Source organism: Mastigoproctus giganteus, chromosome 6 (genome assembly GCF_048544385.1).
Source record: "Mastigoproctus giganteus isolate SK-2022 chromosome 6, ASM4854438v1, whole genome shotgun sequence".
Classification (NCBI taxonomy): domain Eukaryota; kingdom Metazoa; phylum Arthropoda; class Arachnida; order Uropygi; family Thelyphonidae; genus Mastigoproctus; species Mastigoproctus giganteus.
Window position 1 is genome coordinate 35,415,829 of NC_143580.1, and position 19,761 is coordinate 35,435,589.

The 19,761-nt window shown below is 36.3% G+C and overlaps 1 protein-coding gene across 1 annotated transcript in view; it reads left to right on the plus strand.

Annotated features, from left to right (window-relative positions):
* Window positions 1-19,761, plus strand: part of LOC150084154 (uncharacterized) — a 120,117-nt gene that overhangs the window by 87,749 nt on the left and 12,607 nt on the right. Inside the window, exons 13-15 of the mRNA XM_090376135.1 lie at window positions 7,983-8,058; window positions 12,604-12,692; window positions 14,596-14,739. Of these exons, the coding sequence (XP_090232261.1) occupies window positions 7,983-8,058; window positions 12,604-12,692; window positions 14,596-14,739 (309 nt within the window). The remainder of the gene's footprint in view (window positions 1-7,982; window positions 8,059-12,603; window positions 12,693-14,595; window positions 14,740-19,761) is intronic.

Here is a 19,761-nt window from a genome sequence, read left to right on the forward strand (position 1 = left end):
ATACAGGAACTTCCCGACTTAAGTAATACTTGACTTACGCAAATTCAACTTTACGTAAGTTTTTGCCAGCAGGTGCAAACTGACAAAAAAAATTTGAAAATGTATTTTGCATCTGTAGGGATAAATGGTATTGTTAAAATATAATTATTGTACGAAGAAAATATTAATGTGATATCTGTGTTGGTGAATACTTGGCTAAACTGTCTGGCGAGATTGCTGTGGTAGGGTAGGATAACGTGTGTGTTCTGTTTGGTGCTATGATTATGTGGGTTATTGACATTATTCCTTGCAACAGAAATTGTGTGTTGGATTAGATGTAAAGGGTATTTCCTGGCTGTAAATTTCTTTGTAAGATATTGTAATTCGGTGGATAAATTGTCCTGCGAAGAACTGAACTTAATGGCGTTGTAGATTTGATTGTAGAGAACGGACTTTTTTGTTCTGAGTGGGCGATGAGAAGGAATTAAAAGAAGAAAATGCTGACGAAGCTCAAGGTGAACCAAATTAGGAGCCGAGATGCTTCATCACCAGAGAGATGGCAATGCCATTTCGTGAAATTGCATCGCCAATGGCGAGGTTTGAGAAGATGGATCCTGACAGCAAACAATTCTTAAGTAAAAGGCTTCGAAGGGTTTGAAAAAGATGAACCATATGAAGAGGTTACAGATAAGATTGTAAAGCTTGCAGAGCTACTTCAGTTAGAGGTTATTACCAAAGACGTGGAGTTAATAGAGGAAGAAGAGAAGGAATTATCTAACGAAGAACTTGACTTGCAGGCAGTGATAGTGAAAGAAGAAAATGCTGACGAAGCTCAAGATGAACCAAATGAGTAGCCAAGATGCATCATCACCAAGAGAGATGGCAATGGCATTTCGTGAAATTGCATCGCCAATGGCAGGGTTTGAGAAGATGAATCCTGACAGCAAACAATTCTTAAGAGTTAACAGGGAGGTGAATGATATAACTGCTTGCTACAAAGAAATCTACAGTGAAAAGGGAAAAACCACCATACAGTCATCCATTAATATGTTCTTTCGTAAGGTTGAGTGGCCGACCCCGTCTAAATCTCCGCAGCGGTATACTTATTAGCTGAAGAAGTTTCGGGCAACAATGCTCGAGGGGTAAAACTTACTGACGTTATGCCTGTCTCCTCTCTTTTTTTTTATAATTTTGAAATTTTTTAAATTGCACGCTTTTGTCATTTTTCCTGCGCATGAGATAAAAAATTGAATAAATACAATAATAAATAATTCTATTCGCATTTTCGTGAAACATTTCTTTTTTGATTCAATCAATTCGGCAAGCACAGTTGCGAGTGCTGCACAAGCATGGGAGAAATTCTGCCTTACGTAAAATCCAACTTACGTAGAGTTCCACACGGTTCAGTGTTGGGCCCACTGTTGTTTTGTATATTTATCAATGATATTGATGAAGGTATATCAGGCTTAATATCTAAGTTTGCAGATGATACAAAGGTTGGCAGAGTTGTTAATGACAATAATGGCAGTGTGCTACTGCAACAGGATATAGAAAAGTTGGGCAGATGAGCTGAGAATTTGCAACTGAAGTTTAACATTGGCAAATGCAAAGTACTGCATATGGGTAGAAGTAACCCCATAGAAATGTACCAACTGTGTGGTACTACACTTAGGATGGTAGAAAATTAAAAATACCCTTGCACTAATTATACAGTCAGATATGAAGTTTTCTGAGCAGTGCAGACAGGCTGCCATTGCAGGTCATGGGTAAGTGATATACAGGAATTTTGCTAATAGGGAAAAGGTGATTATCCCTTTGTTTAAGTCAATGATCAGGCCATGCCTTGAGTATGGCATACAGGTCTGGAGGCCTTATTTTAGGAAGGATGTAGAGTTGCTTGAGCGAGTACAGAGAAGGGCAACAAGATTGGTATGGGGAACGAAGGGGGGTCCTCTTACCAAGAAAGGCTTAAATTCTGCAAATTGCAGCATCTTGAGACTAGGCACTTGCAAGGTGATCTGACTGAGATGTATAAGGCCTTGAATGGGTTGACAGGCTTAATTCTGATTGGATTCTTCCTCTTGCTCAGATTGTGAACCTGAGGGGCCATAAATTTAAATTGAGGAATGACAGTTGTAGAATAGATGTGCAGAAATTTGCCTTTAGCAAGCAGGGTAGTTGATTGCTAGAAAAAATGTCCATCTGTTATTGTGGAAGCTGATAGCTTAAATAAATTCAAGGAGGAACTGGATAAACTTTTAGAGGGAATGAATTTGTAAATTTTTTTTTTTTTTTTTGGCTGATGCTACATTAAGCCTCTTGAAAGGGTCCAAGGACATGCAGTGTGCCTGGTGAGATCATTTAAAAGGGTATTTGATTGAGGTGTGTATGGCTCTGAGAAGAGAAAGTAAAATAAAGAAGGTGAAATTTTCACTGTTATAAACAATTCCATGGATGTTTTAGGCTGACAGCTTGGTGAAATTCAAGTCTCAGGTAGATAAATACCTATGTGAGGAGGTGCAAGGTGTAAAATAGTTGGTTTATTTATATATATATTTTATTTATTTTCTGTCAGTGCAGCAAAAGCCTAGGGCATCCTTGCACCATACAGCTAATACTAAATACTGAATTCATAGTAATTCCAAAATGAGCCACATTCAGATTTGTATAATGACCATTATTCTTTGGAGACCAGTTGGTTGTGGTGTGTATGTTTTTTAATGAATACATCTTTAACTGTAAAGGGTGTTCCATTACTTTGGAACCATGAAAAACTTACAAAATATATCCAACATGTGCATCATTCACACAAACATAACAATGCAGATGTTTGCTATTCCAATAGTGTGAATTGTTGAAGATGTGATCTTGCTGTATGCAGTGACAATTCATGCTATTGGAATGGCAAACGTCTGCATTGTTATGTTTGTGTGAATGATGCACATGTTGGATGTATTTTGTAAGTCTCTCATGATTTATGGAACACCCTTTAGGGAATTTATCCAGCCATTCTCTGACTACATAATAGTAATTTGCAGTTATTTGTCCCACTCATTGAGAGTGCTTGGGAGAGATTCATTCTGTAACATATCAAGATACACCTCCCCTCCTGTTCTGGAAGAAGAAGAATGGGCGAGTAGTTATTCAATCTCTCCAGACTACACCATGCCACACCATAACACAGATATCACCTTGCTCCTTAGATGGACCAAATCAGTTAGGGTTACTTTTTTAACAGTACCATGTTTTGCTAGCTAACCTCACTTAACACACAACAATTAGCCATCATCTTTTTCTGTTTATAAATTTGTATTACATCTTCTATTATTAGACATGAATTTCAAGTACTGTGTGTTACTCTGTTATAACTATTTCTGTTGTCTCACTATTCATGTTGAAAGTACAATTATTTCTGAAGGATCAGTTATTAATTAATACAAACAGTGTAGTTTGTATTAAAACTTTAAAGAATAAGGCCATTAGAAAAATCCCATCTTTATTCACGCAGTTGTTATGAACCAAAAAAGGAATGAAAAATAGATAATGGCTTTTAATTTAGGTTTCAGTTCATATTTATTTTTCTTTTCAGTTCAGCTTTGACCAAAAATAAGTTTTTTTTCAGTTTATGCTCTGATATCCTACATCCATTCACAAAATACTGTGAAGTTCTTCGAACTGTTGCTGTTTAATGCCTCTAAATGTTTATAAATGTACAATAGCTATGACAGATACTCAATTTGCTTATCCTGGACCCAATGGGACCTTATTACCTTGGGTCCAGGATAAGCTTGTAACTATTTAAAATTTTGCTAACATTGCTAACACTAATGCCAGAGCTTGCACTTGGTCATCGTGCAACACAGCGGCAACCCCCAAGGCAGAATGCGCTGGTCCCAAAGGAACTAGTAGTTGTTGGTGACTCTATTGTCAGGGAAACGGGAAACATGCTTTGTAAAAAGGATAGGTGGAACAGGACCAGGGTATGTCTGCCAGGGGCAAAGATTGATGACGTTGTAGAGCGGATATCATCTTTTAAGGGCACAAAAGGTGATATAGTTGTACACGCTGGCATTAATGATATTAAGAGTAGGAGACCGGCGGAATTACTTAACAAGTACAGGTCACTGATGAAAAAAAGCCGTGAATTAGGGTTGAATTTGAAAGTGTCTGCAATTCTGCCGAGACACGATAGGAGGGAGTATATGAGGAAAGCCCTGTCGATCAATTCGGCCCTGGAAAGATTGTGCAGGGCTCAGGGGGTAGAATTTTTTTCAGCCTGGTCTGTACTTGTTAACAGGAGAGACTGCTTCTACAGGGATGGGATACACTTAAATAGAAACGGTGCAAGAATGTTTGCTGATGCTATCGAGGCAGTGTTAGGTGGGTCGGAAAACTGCTAGATTGGGGGGATACAAGGACTAATAGATTAGCCACTGTTTGAGGAGAAAGTGATTCTTGCACTGCTTCTATTGGAATGAGCAGCAGCCTGGAAAATAAGATACAGGATATTTCAGAGACTGCTGGGAATCATGGGGATACAAGTAAACACACGGGCTGTGTTAGGGTGGCTAAGAGGAAGAGCAGGTGCATGTATACTTGCGTGTACACCAATGCTAGGAGTTTAGTAAATAAATTTGATGAATTTGAGGTATTGCTCAAAACATCAAAGGCAAATATTGTTGGGATTTCAGAGACGTGGTGTCACACAGATATAAGGAATGCAGAACTGGAATTTGGGGAGTACAATGTCTACAGAAAGGATAGACAGGATAGGAAGGGAGGAGGGGTTATGCTATTAGTTAAGAAACACATAAAATCCAAGGAAGTGAAGCCAGTCGACATCGCTGGACAGTGCAGTGTCGAGTCAGTTTGGTGTGACATAAGCATTGGGAGATCAAAATTAAGAGTAGGAGTGTACTATAGGCCTAATGACTCTGATGAGTATAATAAGAAACTGTACAGAGAAATAGAGTTGGCCAATAAATCAGAGAGTCTTATAATGGGGGATTTTAATTTCCCAGATATTGACTGGAATTTGGGGGTTGGTCACTCGCACACTAGCAAGGCTTTTGTGGATTTATTGGATGATTGTTTTCTACATCAGCATGTTCGGGAGGCAACTATAGGGAGTAATACTCTTGATTTGATTATCAGTAGTGATTCTTCATGCATTACGAATCTGCAGATAAATGAACCACTAGGTGGCAGTGATCACAGTGTTCTGAAGTGGGAGTTACTCAAAGAGGTAACTACCATTAGGGGTAAAGGGAAGGGGTATTGCTTTTGTAAAGGCGACTACGATGGACTGAGACAGTATTTAAATTCTATACAGTGGGATCAACTGATGATGTTACCAACAGCAAATTCAAAATGGGAAGCATTCAAAGAACTTATCTTGAAAGCTACTAGGCTTTACATACCAACTAAGAAATATTGTTCAAAGTTTAGGCCTAAATGGATGTCAGATGAACTAATGAGGCATATGGCAGAGAAGAAAAATTCATGGGATACATACAAATTAACACATGACACAGAAGCCTATGATAGATACAAGTTGATCTGTAACCAAGTTACAAAGGAGGTTAGGTAGGCGAAGGCAGATTACGAGAGATCCTTGGCAAGGGATGCGAAAAAAAACAGCAAAGAGTTCTTTACTTATGTAAACTCTAGAAGGAAGGGGATGAATCAGATTGGTCCACTTGATATCGATGAGTCAACTGTTGATGACCCTGCTCAGGTAGCTAACAAACTAAATGAATATTTTGCATCGACATTCACACATGAGGAGTTATTCAGCGAGGGGAATTCCAGTGGTGTATTCAACTCTAGCAGTAAGCTAGAGAATCTTGTAATAACTGAGAGTAAAGTGGAGGAGAAATTATTGAAGATAACACAAGAAAGGCACCTGGGGTGGATGGGATCTATCCAGTTATATTAAAGGAGGCAGCAAAGGAAGTAAGCAAACCCTTAGCCATAATTATGAGAGCTTCCTTGGACACAGGGGAGGTACCCATGGACTGGAGATGTGCAAATGTGACCCCAATTCACAAGGGAGGATCAAAGGCTGACACAAGTAATTATTGACCTGTGAGTTTAACTTCTGTTCCCGGAAAATTAATGGAGGCACTGGTTAAAGAAGCACTGCAGGATCATCTAGACAAGACTTCAGTTATAGCTCGGACACAGCATGGTTTTGTTAAGGGGAAGTCTTGCCTGACCGGTTTGATTGGATACTATGATGCAGTCACAAAAGAACTGGATGCAGGGAATAACTTTGATATTATATACTTGGATCTTAGAAAGGCTTTTGACACTGTTGCACATGGAAGACTGCTGCACAAATTGGAGCCGTGTGGCATTGGAGGCAAATTGCTGCTATGGATAAAGGGGTGGTTGAGGGGAAGAAGACAGAGAGTGGTAATCAATGAACACTGCTCATCGTGGACTAAAGTTATTAGTGGAGTCCCTCAGGGTTCAGTATTGGGTCCTTTATTGTTTTCTGTATTCATAAATGATATTGATGATGGTATATCAAGCTTAATGTCCAAGTTTGCAGACGATACGAAGGTTGGCAGGGTTGTCAAGGACACTACTGACACTATGCTGCTGCAACAGGATCTGGAAAGGTTGAGCAGATGGGCTGAGAGGTGGCAAATGAAGTTTAACATTGACAAATGAAAGGGATCTGGGGGTGGTTGTGCAGGCAGATATGAAGTTCTCTGAGCAGTGCAGACGGGCTGCAAGAGTAGCTCATGGTGTATTGTCAATGATATATAGGAATTTTTCCAGCAGGGATAAGGAGGTGATTATTCCCTTGTATAAGGCAATGGTCAGGCCACACCTAGTGTACTGTATACAGGCCTGGAGGCCTCATTTCAAGAAGGATGTAGAGCTGCTGGAACGAGTACAGAGAAGGGCAACAAGATTAGTGAATGGAACAAAGGGGTGCTCTTACGAAGAAAGGCTTAAGTTTTGCGAATTAGTGTCTGGAGACTAGGCACCAGCGAGGTGATCTGATAGAGGTGTACAAAGCCTTGAATGGTTTAAGCATGCTCAATGCTGATGGGATTCTTGCTCAGAATAATCACCTGAGAGGACATAAATTCAAATTGAGGAAAGACAGATGTAGGATAGATGTGCGGAAATTTGCCTTTAGCCAGCGGGTGGTTGGTAGGTGGAACAGACTTCCATCCCTTGTCGTGGAAGTTGATAGCCTAAATAAGTTTAAGGACAGGTATTTCGAACGAACAGAGGGGTGAAGTGGAAGTGGTTATTTTTTATTTATTTATTTTACTTTATTATTTTTTTTTTTTTGGCTGATGCTGCATAAGCTTGCTTTCTTGCATCAAATGCCTCTACTAATGCTAATGCTTCACTCCATGTGCTGCATAATTTTCCCTGTTGCTCTTTGTGTATAATAGGCATTGAACTCTCTACATATCTGTGTTTGCAGGCTTCTAATCAGTAAGTAAGATAATAATGCAGGAGATCAAACTTTTGTGTACACATTCTCAAATTTCCAGTATACTTTAATACATATATGCACTGCTCAGAAGGCAATCCTTCTGCCACCATCTTCTGTATATATATAAATGTGTCAACCATTATATACCAATCTATAGTCTTTTTTATACAGTTAATTCTAATACTGCAATAACAATTTTCTGGGGGTACTTTTTGTATATGTACACATGCACAGATTAACTTAATATAAAACCAGGACAGTGATCTCATGTATGAAGAAATCTAGATAAGATTTTGGCTTGACTTAAAATGTCCCTGTCTGAATTATAAACTTTCAACACCATCAATAGAAAGATAACTGTGATGTGCATCTTCTTATGATTTATTTTTATTGCTTTGCTAACTAAAATGCTTATAAAAGTCACCTTTCTGATGAATTTTTATAATGTTGTCATGTAAACTTAGTATGAATAAACTTTTTCCAACTTGATATGTCAGTTGTGCAGTTTTTTTTATTCAAATATGTATATATTTTACAGCATTTATCACTAGCAGAAATTCCTGCATCTGGTTTTACACCTTTAGAACAGTTACTTCATTCATCTGCACCTCCAAGTAAGTAGTATCTTTTTTTAAACTCTTAAAAAAATAACTTATTGTGTTGAAAACTACAAACCTGTAGAGAATTATTGTCCTTATATTTGAGCTTAAGAGTTTATATATATACACTCACTGATCGCTGAATTATAACAACCCCATCTGTAATGAACTATGCCATATAGCTTGCAGTATAAAAACTGAACAGCTTTATATGCTAGAGCAGTGGTAATTTGTATCTGGTTGTGCAAGTCAGAGTGATAAAGTAGCAGTTATGGGATGTATTAAGGATATCACGGAGTTTCAAAAGGAAATGATTGTGGGGGCTTGTGCATCTGGTACTTCCATATCAAAAACGGCATGCCTTGTCAGTTATGCACTGCCCACTGTGGTTAAGGTGTACAAAGAATGGTGTCAAAAGGATCAAACAACCATTATTGACAAAACTGTCAAGTGGTTATTCTGCAAGGTGGTTATTCGTGGAGAGCAAAGGGCGCAGTGCATTGTACGGGTTTAATGGCAGATCACTGTGACAGTTGACATCGATACAATATGAAGAATATAAGAACAATGTCCCAAATGACGATGCACCCACACTCAGGTGTATGGGGTTCCACAGCAGACAACCCAAGAGACTCTCTCCTCACCACTGATCATCGTCAATGGTGAATGCTATGGTGTCAACAACACACTGCTTGTACACTGAAGGACTAGAAACAAGTGTGTTGGTTGGATGAGTCCTTATACTTGGTGTAACACACCAATGGATGCCTTCATTTGTGGTGCAAGCAAAACAATTCCATGGACCCATTGTGCATGGTGCCCACTGTCCAGGCAGATGGTGGTGGTTGCTTAATATGGTGTATTTTATGCTACCAAGAACTAGGACCCTTGGTGCGTATGGACAGTGTTTCACTGGTGAGGTCTACCAGCAGCTCTTAGGAGACAATGTGCACTCTGCTGTATTGCATTTTTTCCCAGCAGAAATCGGATCCTCCAAGACAGTAATGCACCATGTCATCGGGCTCTCACTGTGCATGAGTGGTTCAAGGAACACAGTAAATATATCACTGTGTTCTAGATTGGTCTCCAGATTCACCTGACCTCAATTTGTGAACACCAGTGGAATGTTTTGGAACCTGGAAGTGAGGCATATGAACATGCAACAGTCATCTATTCTGACACTGTGGAAATCCTTGCAGGCAGCATGGCTGTAGATCCCTATAGATGTCTGAAGACATCCATAGGGATCTACAGCTGAAGAGTGGTTGTTATCCATGTGAATAGTGGCCCAAAATGGTATTAGGTAGGCGGTCATAATTCAATGATTACTCAGTGTATATTGATATTATACAAAGTTTATAATATAAATTTTATATTTGAGCTTAAAAGTTTCCAATATTCTTGGGCAATCATTATTTACATATTTATTATTAAATACCACATAATTTATTACTTGGCTGGTTACAATTTAAGTATGTAATTGTATGTTCATACTGCTTTTTTTTAAATAATGCTCTTTATTAATTATTAGGAAAGTTTGTGTGCCAAAAATGCAGCTATCAATTTAGTTATGAGCATTATAGTAAAAATCTGAACCTCATTCAGTTTTTGGGGACTTAAGTCCATCAATTACATGTGACCAAATTACATTAATAATATGGAGATTTGTATTGAGAGATATAATGTTTGTTTATAGATCTATCAAATATACCTGGCTCGTAAACATCTGATCAAATTATAACTGGGTATTGTATTTATACTTTTTTGATGGATATCATAGAATATCTAAATATGTTTATTAAAAACGATTGAGGAGAAAATCGGATACAGGATCATGCCAGGTTGCAAAATCATTCAAATTAAGACTTGCAAAATTATTCAAATCAGTGGATGTCAGAACATTAATCTAGAGAAATATTATTGAATGTTGAATATTAAAAACATTATTGAACACATTTTTCAGAGTTGAAAAAAGGTTATGGAGTTAAAAAGCTGTTGTGGGATGAAATGAGACATGTCTAAATGAATCTAGTTGATGAAATCTTAAGTAGCAGTAATGATATAAAGACAGAGAAGACAATACCAGTAATACTCTCAGGAAATAAGAGAGTATCCTATCCATTTGGAAATGCAAAAGACAAGCCTAATAATTGGTCTTAACTCAAGTTAAGGGTGATGGCTAAAGAGAATAGGGTTGAAGAAAGTAATGAGTAGAAAGAGGAAAATAGTAAGGTCATAAAATTCAAGTTTATATAGACAGAGAGGGCTTAATCACCATGAAGAATAAATAACGCTGTTTCAGATCGTGTTGGAACATGATATTCAAGAAAGAAAATGATTGGTCTATAATGGCAACAGAATTTGTTGGGAAGTACTTGTTTTGAATTATCTGCTATATGGTTGTTGTTATTTGGTTTTTAGGAGCATTAGCAACTAAGGCCATATTGCTCCGAGGATATGCGGTGGTCAATCCCTGACCTTCCCGCATCCTCCGTATTTGGCGGGGACGGGCTCGAACCCCGTTCTAATCAAGAAGCGTGTGCTACGCACTTTTGCTCCTTCCCACCTGGCCTGGCTACAGAGGCGCCTCTGCTATATGGTGTTTATTGTCAAGCAGCACTGGGGAATCTCTCCTAAAACTGTACAACAGGAGGGACAGTCTTCCTGTTAGATTTGGTAGCATTATTGATAGTGGATATATATATTAGCTTTATTCCATTTTCCTTCCTGATCATAACAGAGTTCTTAACTGTTGATATTAGGCATCTAGAGACAAGCATTATCTCATTGTTGACTGTTTAATTTAAACACTTCCTAATATTATATAAATATCATAGGAAATTTCTATCAAAAATGTGTAGGAACTGAAAGTTTTCAAAATTGTGGGATTGATGTCAATTACTGCAGAGTTTCAGTGGTTACTCCTCCAGAAGAGGAGGAGGAGGTGAGTTATTGACAAGTTACAGATATAGGGGAAGAATTGTTAACTCAATGGTAGATAATGCTCTACATTTTTTAAATAATTTTTTAAAAAATGGCGGTGGATTACCTGACAGATACCCAAATTTCTTTTTAATTTTTGGAATTCTGTTTAAACAGCACTAATATTTGATCTTTTCTTAATGGATTTCAGTACTCATTATATGTACTTTATAAGTTTTAATAAACGTGTTAAAATTTTTAAATATGCTTTGTGTTTTACACCTTTTATTTTCAAAAAAAAAAAGTATTAATTCTGCTAAAACTTGCAAGAAAAGTTTTAGACAAAATACAAACATCAGTCTCTTATTCTCTTCCATTTTCAGTTTAAAAGACATATGTACACAATTATAAACATCCACATACATTTTTGCTTATTATGTATATAAATATTTAAAAAAAAAACATTTTATATATATATATATATATATACAATACTATTAGTTACTTTCGTTTTCAGGTTTATCAAAATTGGGTATAAGTGGTTATATGGAATTGAATCTATTGTTAGTGCACATCAGTAAGTTGTTTATGGAAGAAATTGCTCATAGATTTAATCAAGCATACTCTTCTGGCTTCTCAGCCTTCAGTTGATGCATGGTACTAAGTATAGGCTCTGATATCTTTTATGTTTAAGGTTTTCTTTAAAAAACAACATGAATTTTTTCAACTGTTCTAGAATGACATCAAGCTGGTTCATTCACTTTGTATAACAAGGTGTGTGCTATCTTTATGACTAGCCACATACTGTAATTTGCAAGAGCAGTTCACGCTAAGTTACGAAGTTTACTGAATAAGAGATAGCACTAAAAGAAAGAGATTTAATGTAGCTAAAGCTATATGGCCTTGAAGAAATTATAAAATATCTGCAGGACTGTTTAGTCCTTTCATATGTTTTTCCAGCTAGCAGGATTCAAACTGCATAAATAATGCAATGGTCATTATAGTAGAATAAACTTGTCTTTGCAATGAGTTGCCATAGTATTGTACTACACTCAAACAGATCACATCCCAAAAAAGTTAATTGACCATTTGTCTAAAAGACTAGATACTGCTAAGTGGTCCCTCATCAGAAAGCAGGTAGTGTCTAATGATAAAACTCATGTAAAACAGACAGCTTTAACTAGAGACCATCTGCTGTCTTATGAGGAGCCAGTTAGCCCTGAAACAGAATGTCATAGCAATGTCTTATCTTTTAAACAAATGGCTAATTAATCTTTTGGCAAGACCTCTGTTAGAAAGTAGTGCAATACCAGGTCAATTCAACACAAGACAAGTTTGTTTTGCTGTCAGAATTAGGGTTATTACATTATTTCTGCAGTTTAAATCCTGCTAGCTACAAAACCAGATGAAAGAACAAGATAGTCTTGTAAACATGTAAAGAAAGAAATGTCACTCTTTTTCACATTAATTCTTAAAGACAAAGGCCCATCATTGCTATGAGGATTGCTTTCTTAATATTTCCAGCAGTGCTGTATATTATAGAGTTTACTGTAATAAGTTTTTAGCAGCTGGTTTCTCTAAAAGCATTTTTGAGAGGATTTTACTGTACTGTTATTTTAAATACATTTCAATTTTCAGCACCAGTGAGTGTATCTTCACATCAAGACTTGGAAACAATATCTGCATCTTTAGTTTCAAGTTTTAAAAAACTAGATCATCTAACAGAGGTAAGCTTTTACAGATTTTATAAAATATTTTAATTATTTTAAATTATTATTAGCGTATATAATTTATATAAATCACATATCTACTTTGAGGGTTGTACCAAAAGTCATGAGCATATTCAAATGATACATTATGCCTAATATAGTAGAATACAGTGCAATAGCCACATTGTACGAAAGTAGCATACTTGTTATGAAAACCCTCCCTATATTTGTTCTATGTATTCTCTTTTTTTTTTTTTTTTTTTTTTTTTTTTTCTTTTTTTGTTCTTTGTTTTTTTTTTAACCTTCTGATTCTGCTACATTTGTTGTCTAATCTCCTAAAATTCAAAGTTTTTTTTATAATTGTGCCATTTATTTTATCTAAAAAAAATAAAATGGATTATAAGAATAATAAAAGACATGGAAGGTTTTTTTTTTTTTTTTTTTTTTGTTAGTTGTTGGCACATCGGCTTCTGTGGCCATAATGCACCTCTCAAAGTTTTTGCATTTTACTCTGATCCAAGCCCGAGGCAGGATTCAAACCCGCGACCTTTGGGTTGCCAGGCAGGCACTTTACCCATCTGGTTAGTCCAGTCGACGACCTGGAAGTAATTGTGCAGTCAAATGTGAAGTTCTCTGAGCATTGCAGACAGGCTGCCAGAACAGCTCAAGGAAATTTGTCAGTGATATACAGGAATTTTGCCAACAAGGATAAAGAGGTGATTATCCCATTGAATACGGCAGTCATCAGGCCATATCTTGGGTACTACATACAGGTCTAGAGGCCTCATTTTAGAAATGATGTAGAGCAGCTGGAACAGATGCAGAGGAGGGCAACGAGATTGGTGAGGGAGTACTCTTACCGAGAAAGGCTTCAATTCTGCAAATTGCAGCATCTGGAGGCTGCAAGGTGATCTGCCTGAGGTGTTTAAGGCTTTGAATAGATTAAGCAAGCTCAGTGCTGATGGGATTCTTCCTCTTGCACAGACTACACTAAATTCAAATTGATGGTTGCAGAATGGATGTGAGCAAGTTTTATAGAGTTTACTGCACTTCATGTACATTGATTGCTGGAACAAATTTCCATCTGTTGTTTTGGAAGTGGTTTTTTTTTTTTTTTATTTTGATGCTGCATAAACTTTCTTTCTTGCATTATTTACCACTACTAATATTAATATTGTAGTTCACTCTTCTGAGGTATTTAACCAAAAAAATCCATCATACAGTTGCATTCACAGATATAAAAATTATACAAAAATAGCACCATCTTAATCTTGCTGTGAGATAAGGAAGTTTAACTTTCACATGATATGTGTGAGTTATGGTTAGAAAGTTCTTGGAATGCCTTTATGTAATAACTTACTTATAAAGTAAGTTAAAATTGAACCGATGATTGCTTTTGTCCCCTTTAAAGAGTAGTTCGGGATGTTCCATCTGAAGGATCTGTTGACTCACCCTGTGTTATCAGCCACTCAATTTCTGATGTTAAAATGGATAAAGAGGATAAATCCTCTAAATTCCTCCAGTTTGGCTCTCCATGTGACTTATTTTGAATGTAATACTTAGAAGGCAAAAAAATCAGTATAGTAAACAAGTTCCAGAAACGCTTCCAATCATAGAAGGGAATAGCTTCATGTAGAGTTGCACAAGGGAACTACTCTGATGAGAAAAAGCAAATAATTGCTAAGTTGAGTTTTAAGTTAATTTATAAAGCATTTCTAGCTGCACTTCATATACATTGGCAATAACTGATAAATAGATTTTTGTTGTGTTTTGAATCCATCATGTAGGAATTTTATATATCATTAAGGAGAGACTAGAAGTCAAGTGGAAAAAAAAAAAAAAAAAAAAAAATGGAGTGCTATTAGTTTGTAATAGTCATTAACAACATTTAAATGGTGCATATTTTGTTTTCTATTTTTAGCTTTTAAATGAAAGTGAAGCAACCAATGTAAAACTTGAAGAACAAGTTCGCGTTTTGAAAGAAGAAATTAGAAGGTTAGAAAGAAATAAAGAAAGGCAGCAACATGCAGAAAACTTGGAATACTTAAAGAATGTTGTGGTGAAGGTAAATACCATGATCTGGTTTTTTTTTTCTGTTATGACTTTTAGGAGGGATAAGAAACTCAAATTATATTTTGATAGCATCCTAGTATGTCAAATGGACTTAAACTCTTGTTTTATTATGATAATAACCCTTTAGTGATAATTGCATTTCTATTTTAATTTGGACCTATACAATATCAACTAAATTATATAACAAAATTTAATTAAAATTTTCTTTCTGCTAAATATATAAAATTGGCTCTTTTCTACATTAACATTACTAAATACGTTAGAGTTTAGCCACTACTATTACTACCACTGCATTGAGTGTCTTTGATTACTCAAATTACAGCAAATTTTTCTTGATATAGATATTATTTTTTGCATATCTCAGCATTAAAAAATCTTGAATATGTTGTACTTTTTCAGGATTTACTTAAACTCATTTTACTCATTTTCAGAATGTAAAATGAAAATATTCACTAGGTGCAATAACAAAGGGTTTATTAAATTTTTTGTGGTCTAAAACATTAACACTTGAATATAGATTTACATTTAATTTTAAAAAACCATACATTATAATTATCTTTTTGAGATTTTCATCTGTAGTAGACAGTCAAAAAAAAACCTTACATCTAACATATCCTACCTTACATTCCTTTGTTGACTTCCTGATTTTTCATTGCTGTCCAGTCCTGTTTCTGGAAAGTGGAATATGATTGACTGGATACTTGTTTTGTGCTGAAAGAGTTGGGGGGGGGGTGCATTTAGCCTTCTCTCTTTTTCCTTCTTGCAGTGGCACTGTCCAATATCATGAGATCTTTCAGATTTAGGATTCCTGGATGTGCGTTATGTTATGCCTGATTCCTCTCTTCCATCATGTTGCCCCTTATGCTCTATTGTTGTTGCCATGTACAACCATGTCCAAGCCTTTTTAAATCTGTGAGCATCATAAACTCCATCTCCAGAGCTCATACATCCTTGTCATCAACTACAATGGAAGGAAGAGAGAATATACAGTATCTTGAACTATCTATCAAATTTGGTTATTCTTTCTTAGTTAATATATCGCCAACCGGGCTAGCCAGGTGGGTAAAGTGTGGGTTCGAATCCCGCCTCGGGCTTGGATCAGAGTAAAATGGAAAAACCTTGGGAGGTGCATTGTGGCCACAGAAGTCGATGTGCCAACAACTAACAAAAAAAGTTAATATATCCTATTAGTCAGTTCTAATTTAATTTCAAAGTGAAGCTTTGAAATTAAATTAGTCAGTGGAGTTTACAATAAATTAGTCGGAGTATAAACAAGGTGGAGTATAACAATAAATTACAATAAATTAGGTGGAGTATAAACAAGAACAATGAGTTATATTAAATAAACTTCAGAACAGGCAGTCAAGCATGGATATGGAGAGTGCAGAATGCCTAGGGAACTTTATCTGCCATGGTATAATGAAATTCAAAGGCATGGTCATGCCTTGAGTCTACATTTCATGATTTTGACTCAAATCATTGCGCCACAGACCATAATTGCCAAGTTGTACATGACATCGTGAACCATGGCACAGTGAAACAGGTCTTATGCAGTGGAAAGCCATGTTAATCAATCATCAGATCAACAATCAAGCATGGGTGTATAGAGTGCCTGGAAAACATCAACTATTACAGGATGTCTTGCCCACAATGAAATTTGGAGGAGGCTGGGTTGTGGTGTGGGGCTGCTTCTTGTGATTCAAACATGGACCATTGGTTATAATACCAAAAACTATCATTTCCAAATTGTACCCCGATATCTTGGACAATTCTGTTGAACCCATATTCTACTAATTCTCTCAAAATTGGCACTCCATTTTCTATCACAATATTTCCCCAACCCATACAGTGAGCAGTTTAATGTTTCAGTAAAACCAAGTCCAGTGACTCTCCTGACTGGTCCAGATCAGGGTGCAACCCATACATTCCTTTTCTACAGCTTAACTTGCAACTGCACTGAAGGAGGGGTGGCATAAACTGCTGCCTATTGCAAGGAATTGGTCAAAAGTGTTGAATTGATGCTGTCATTCAGGGCAAAGATGACCCTACATCTTTTTAATTTGTTTGTTAAAAACCAGTTTTTTCCAGATGCAGTGATGTCTATAACATGATTATTATTTTAATAGCCTCTAAAGCATGCACTTATTTCCATACATGTTTTATCTCTGAAAGAGTATGCATGTGTGCACACTGGCAAATTTTCATGTTGTGCAGCTGTAAAAACCCAGGAATAACTTGTGCAGAAAAAATTCCGAGATCAGCTAAGTGCTGGAAGCGGACTGCAGAAATTCCTCCAGTCATCGACAAGAATCGAACCCATTCTCCAAATGAGTATCAGGCAGTAATGTATTGTGCTAAGCTTCCATGGAAGACATTGCATTGTTGATAGAGTTCCTCCTTAACTATCTGGATCATTAGATCGCTAGATGCAGTCCAGTACAAGTGATGCACTGCATTGACTCATAATAACTGCAATGCAACACACCAACCGTATAATTGAAACTTTATTAATATAATAATAATATAAGACCAGATCAAATTTTATAAAAATGAAATGATAAAATATAATAAAATGCACCGATTATACAATAAAAGTGATAAAATAACAGATAAAATTTAAAATATATAGAAATTACACTATGCAGAATTAAAAGCAATTAAAACAACCGTAGCTTTCAGAAGCAACCACCTCCTTTATCAATGTCATCATCGTCAGCCATTTTCAATCCACTGCAGGATGAAGGCCTCTCCAGCAACTTTCCAGTTCCTTCTGTTTTGAGCACTGGCCATCCATTTACTACCCACAAACTCATGAATTTCATCTATCCATCTCCTTTGTTGTCTTCCAGGTTTTCTTCTAGCTCCTCTTGGGTACCATTCTGTTATTTTCTTAGTCCATCTGTCATCATGTCTTTGAGCTATGTATCCTGCCCAAGATCATTTTAGTTCTGTAGTTTTGATAAGAATGTCCTTTACTTGAGTTTGCTGATAATCCATGTGTTTCTCTTCTTATCTAACAGTTTGATTCCCAATATAATTCGTTCCATTCTTTGCTTTGTAGTTCTCAGCTTCTCTTCCATTCTTTTGGTGAGTGCCCAAGTTTCGTTTCCATAAGTCATGGAATATTGGGATATTTCTCTAAGTATGTGACTATATTTCCTGAATGCTGTCCATCCAAAATTTATTCTTTTCTTGACTTCCAGATAAGTATATGACTCCACTTTTTCAATTACTGCTCCTTCAATCATTATATCCCTTTCTGTGGCATACTTGTTCATCATTACTTTTGTTTTAGCCATATTCATCTTTAGTCGAAAATCCTTACTAACTCTGCATAACTGATTAAGATTTTCCTCTAATTCTTTGGGATTGTGGCTTATGACCACAATGTCATCTGCAAATTGTAAATGGTTTAAATACTCTCCATTCACATTGACTCCTTTCTGTGACCAGTCTAATTCTTCTGAAAGCTTGCTCAAGGGCAACAGTAAACAACTTCGGAGATATTGTGTCTCCTTGTCGAACTCCTTTCTCCATTTTAAATTTGCTGCTGTCTTTGTCTAGTCTAATAAAGGAGGCGTTCTCATATATTTTCTTCAAAATCATAATATATGGGGTATCTATGCCTTGTCTTTCCAGTGCCCAAAACATTGCCTTATGCTGTATGGAGTCAAATGCCAGGCATAATGGTGTTATATTCATTTGCTTTCTCCATTAGCTGTGATATTACGTGAAGGTGATCCATAGTTGAGAATCCTGTTCTAAAGCCAGCTTGCTCTTTCGGTTGATTCTATCAAGTATTCCTTTCTAATCTGTTAGTAATGACCCTTGTGAACAACTTGTAGATGTGGGATAACAAACTAATTGGTCTATAATTTCCAATTATAGACCAATTGATTTATTTCTGATTTATCTCCTTTCTTATGCAGCAAAACTGTGATTGCATTATTCCACTCCTTAAATGTCACACTTTTTCTAATGTGCATTTTGTGAAGAGTCTTTCCAGTTTTTGTGTCATGTCTCTTCCTCCCAATTTTAACAACTCTACAGTAACTTCATCTTCCACCGGGGCTTTCTGATTCTTCATTTTCTTCAATGCATGTTCTACCTCATCAGGAAGGATATCGGGTATGTCGTATGTTTTACTAATTTCCAATCCATCTTCCCCACTGCTGGCATCATTACCTCACTCCTTGTATAATTCTCTATAGTAGTCTTCTGCTATTTGAATTATGCCTTCTTTGCTATTTATAATTTGTAAAATAATAAGAGGAGTTTACCTCAATATAGTACATAGAACACTTCCATATGATACTCTCCAGAAATTAAACGAAAAAATCGAAAAATTACATTAGAGTAAAAAATAAATAATTAAAAACCAATTTAACACAATTAAAAATTAAAAAGAATCTAACGAAAATATTCAAACGATTTTCCTTCCTGAAGCTGACATTGTTTTTCAACTGTATGTTATGATCACAGGAATGAAAATTACCGAATAGGGTTGAACCTGAAACTTAAATAGTGATTATTTGCCTTCACGCATGCGCGTAAAGGTCCACGCATTGGAGATCAAATATGGCCACCGAACATTAACAGAATTCTCGTGTAATTTAATTTCTACGGTTTCTGCAATTAATAGTCACGTATAATTATGTTGAACATTAAGTATTTTGTCCTTGTTAAATAAAAAAAGTATGTTTTTCGTTAATGGCATGAAAGGCTAATTCTGATGCTGCTGAACGAGAAGCACGAACTGAGGCTTCATATTGATTTACACGAATATTCAGAGAAAATCGCATCGTACCTTGATAAGATGAGTTGCAATCAACGCGATTTTCTCTGAATATTCTGAATTTACACGATATTCAGAGAAAATCACGTTGTACCTTGGTAAGATGAGTCGCAATCACCGCAAGAAAATCGAAATCGACGTGATTTTCGCTGAATATTCGTGTAAATCAACATGAAGCCTCAGTCCGTGCTTCTTGTTCAGCAGCGTGAGAATTAGCCT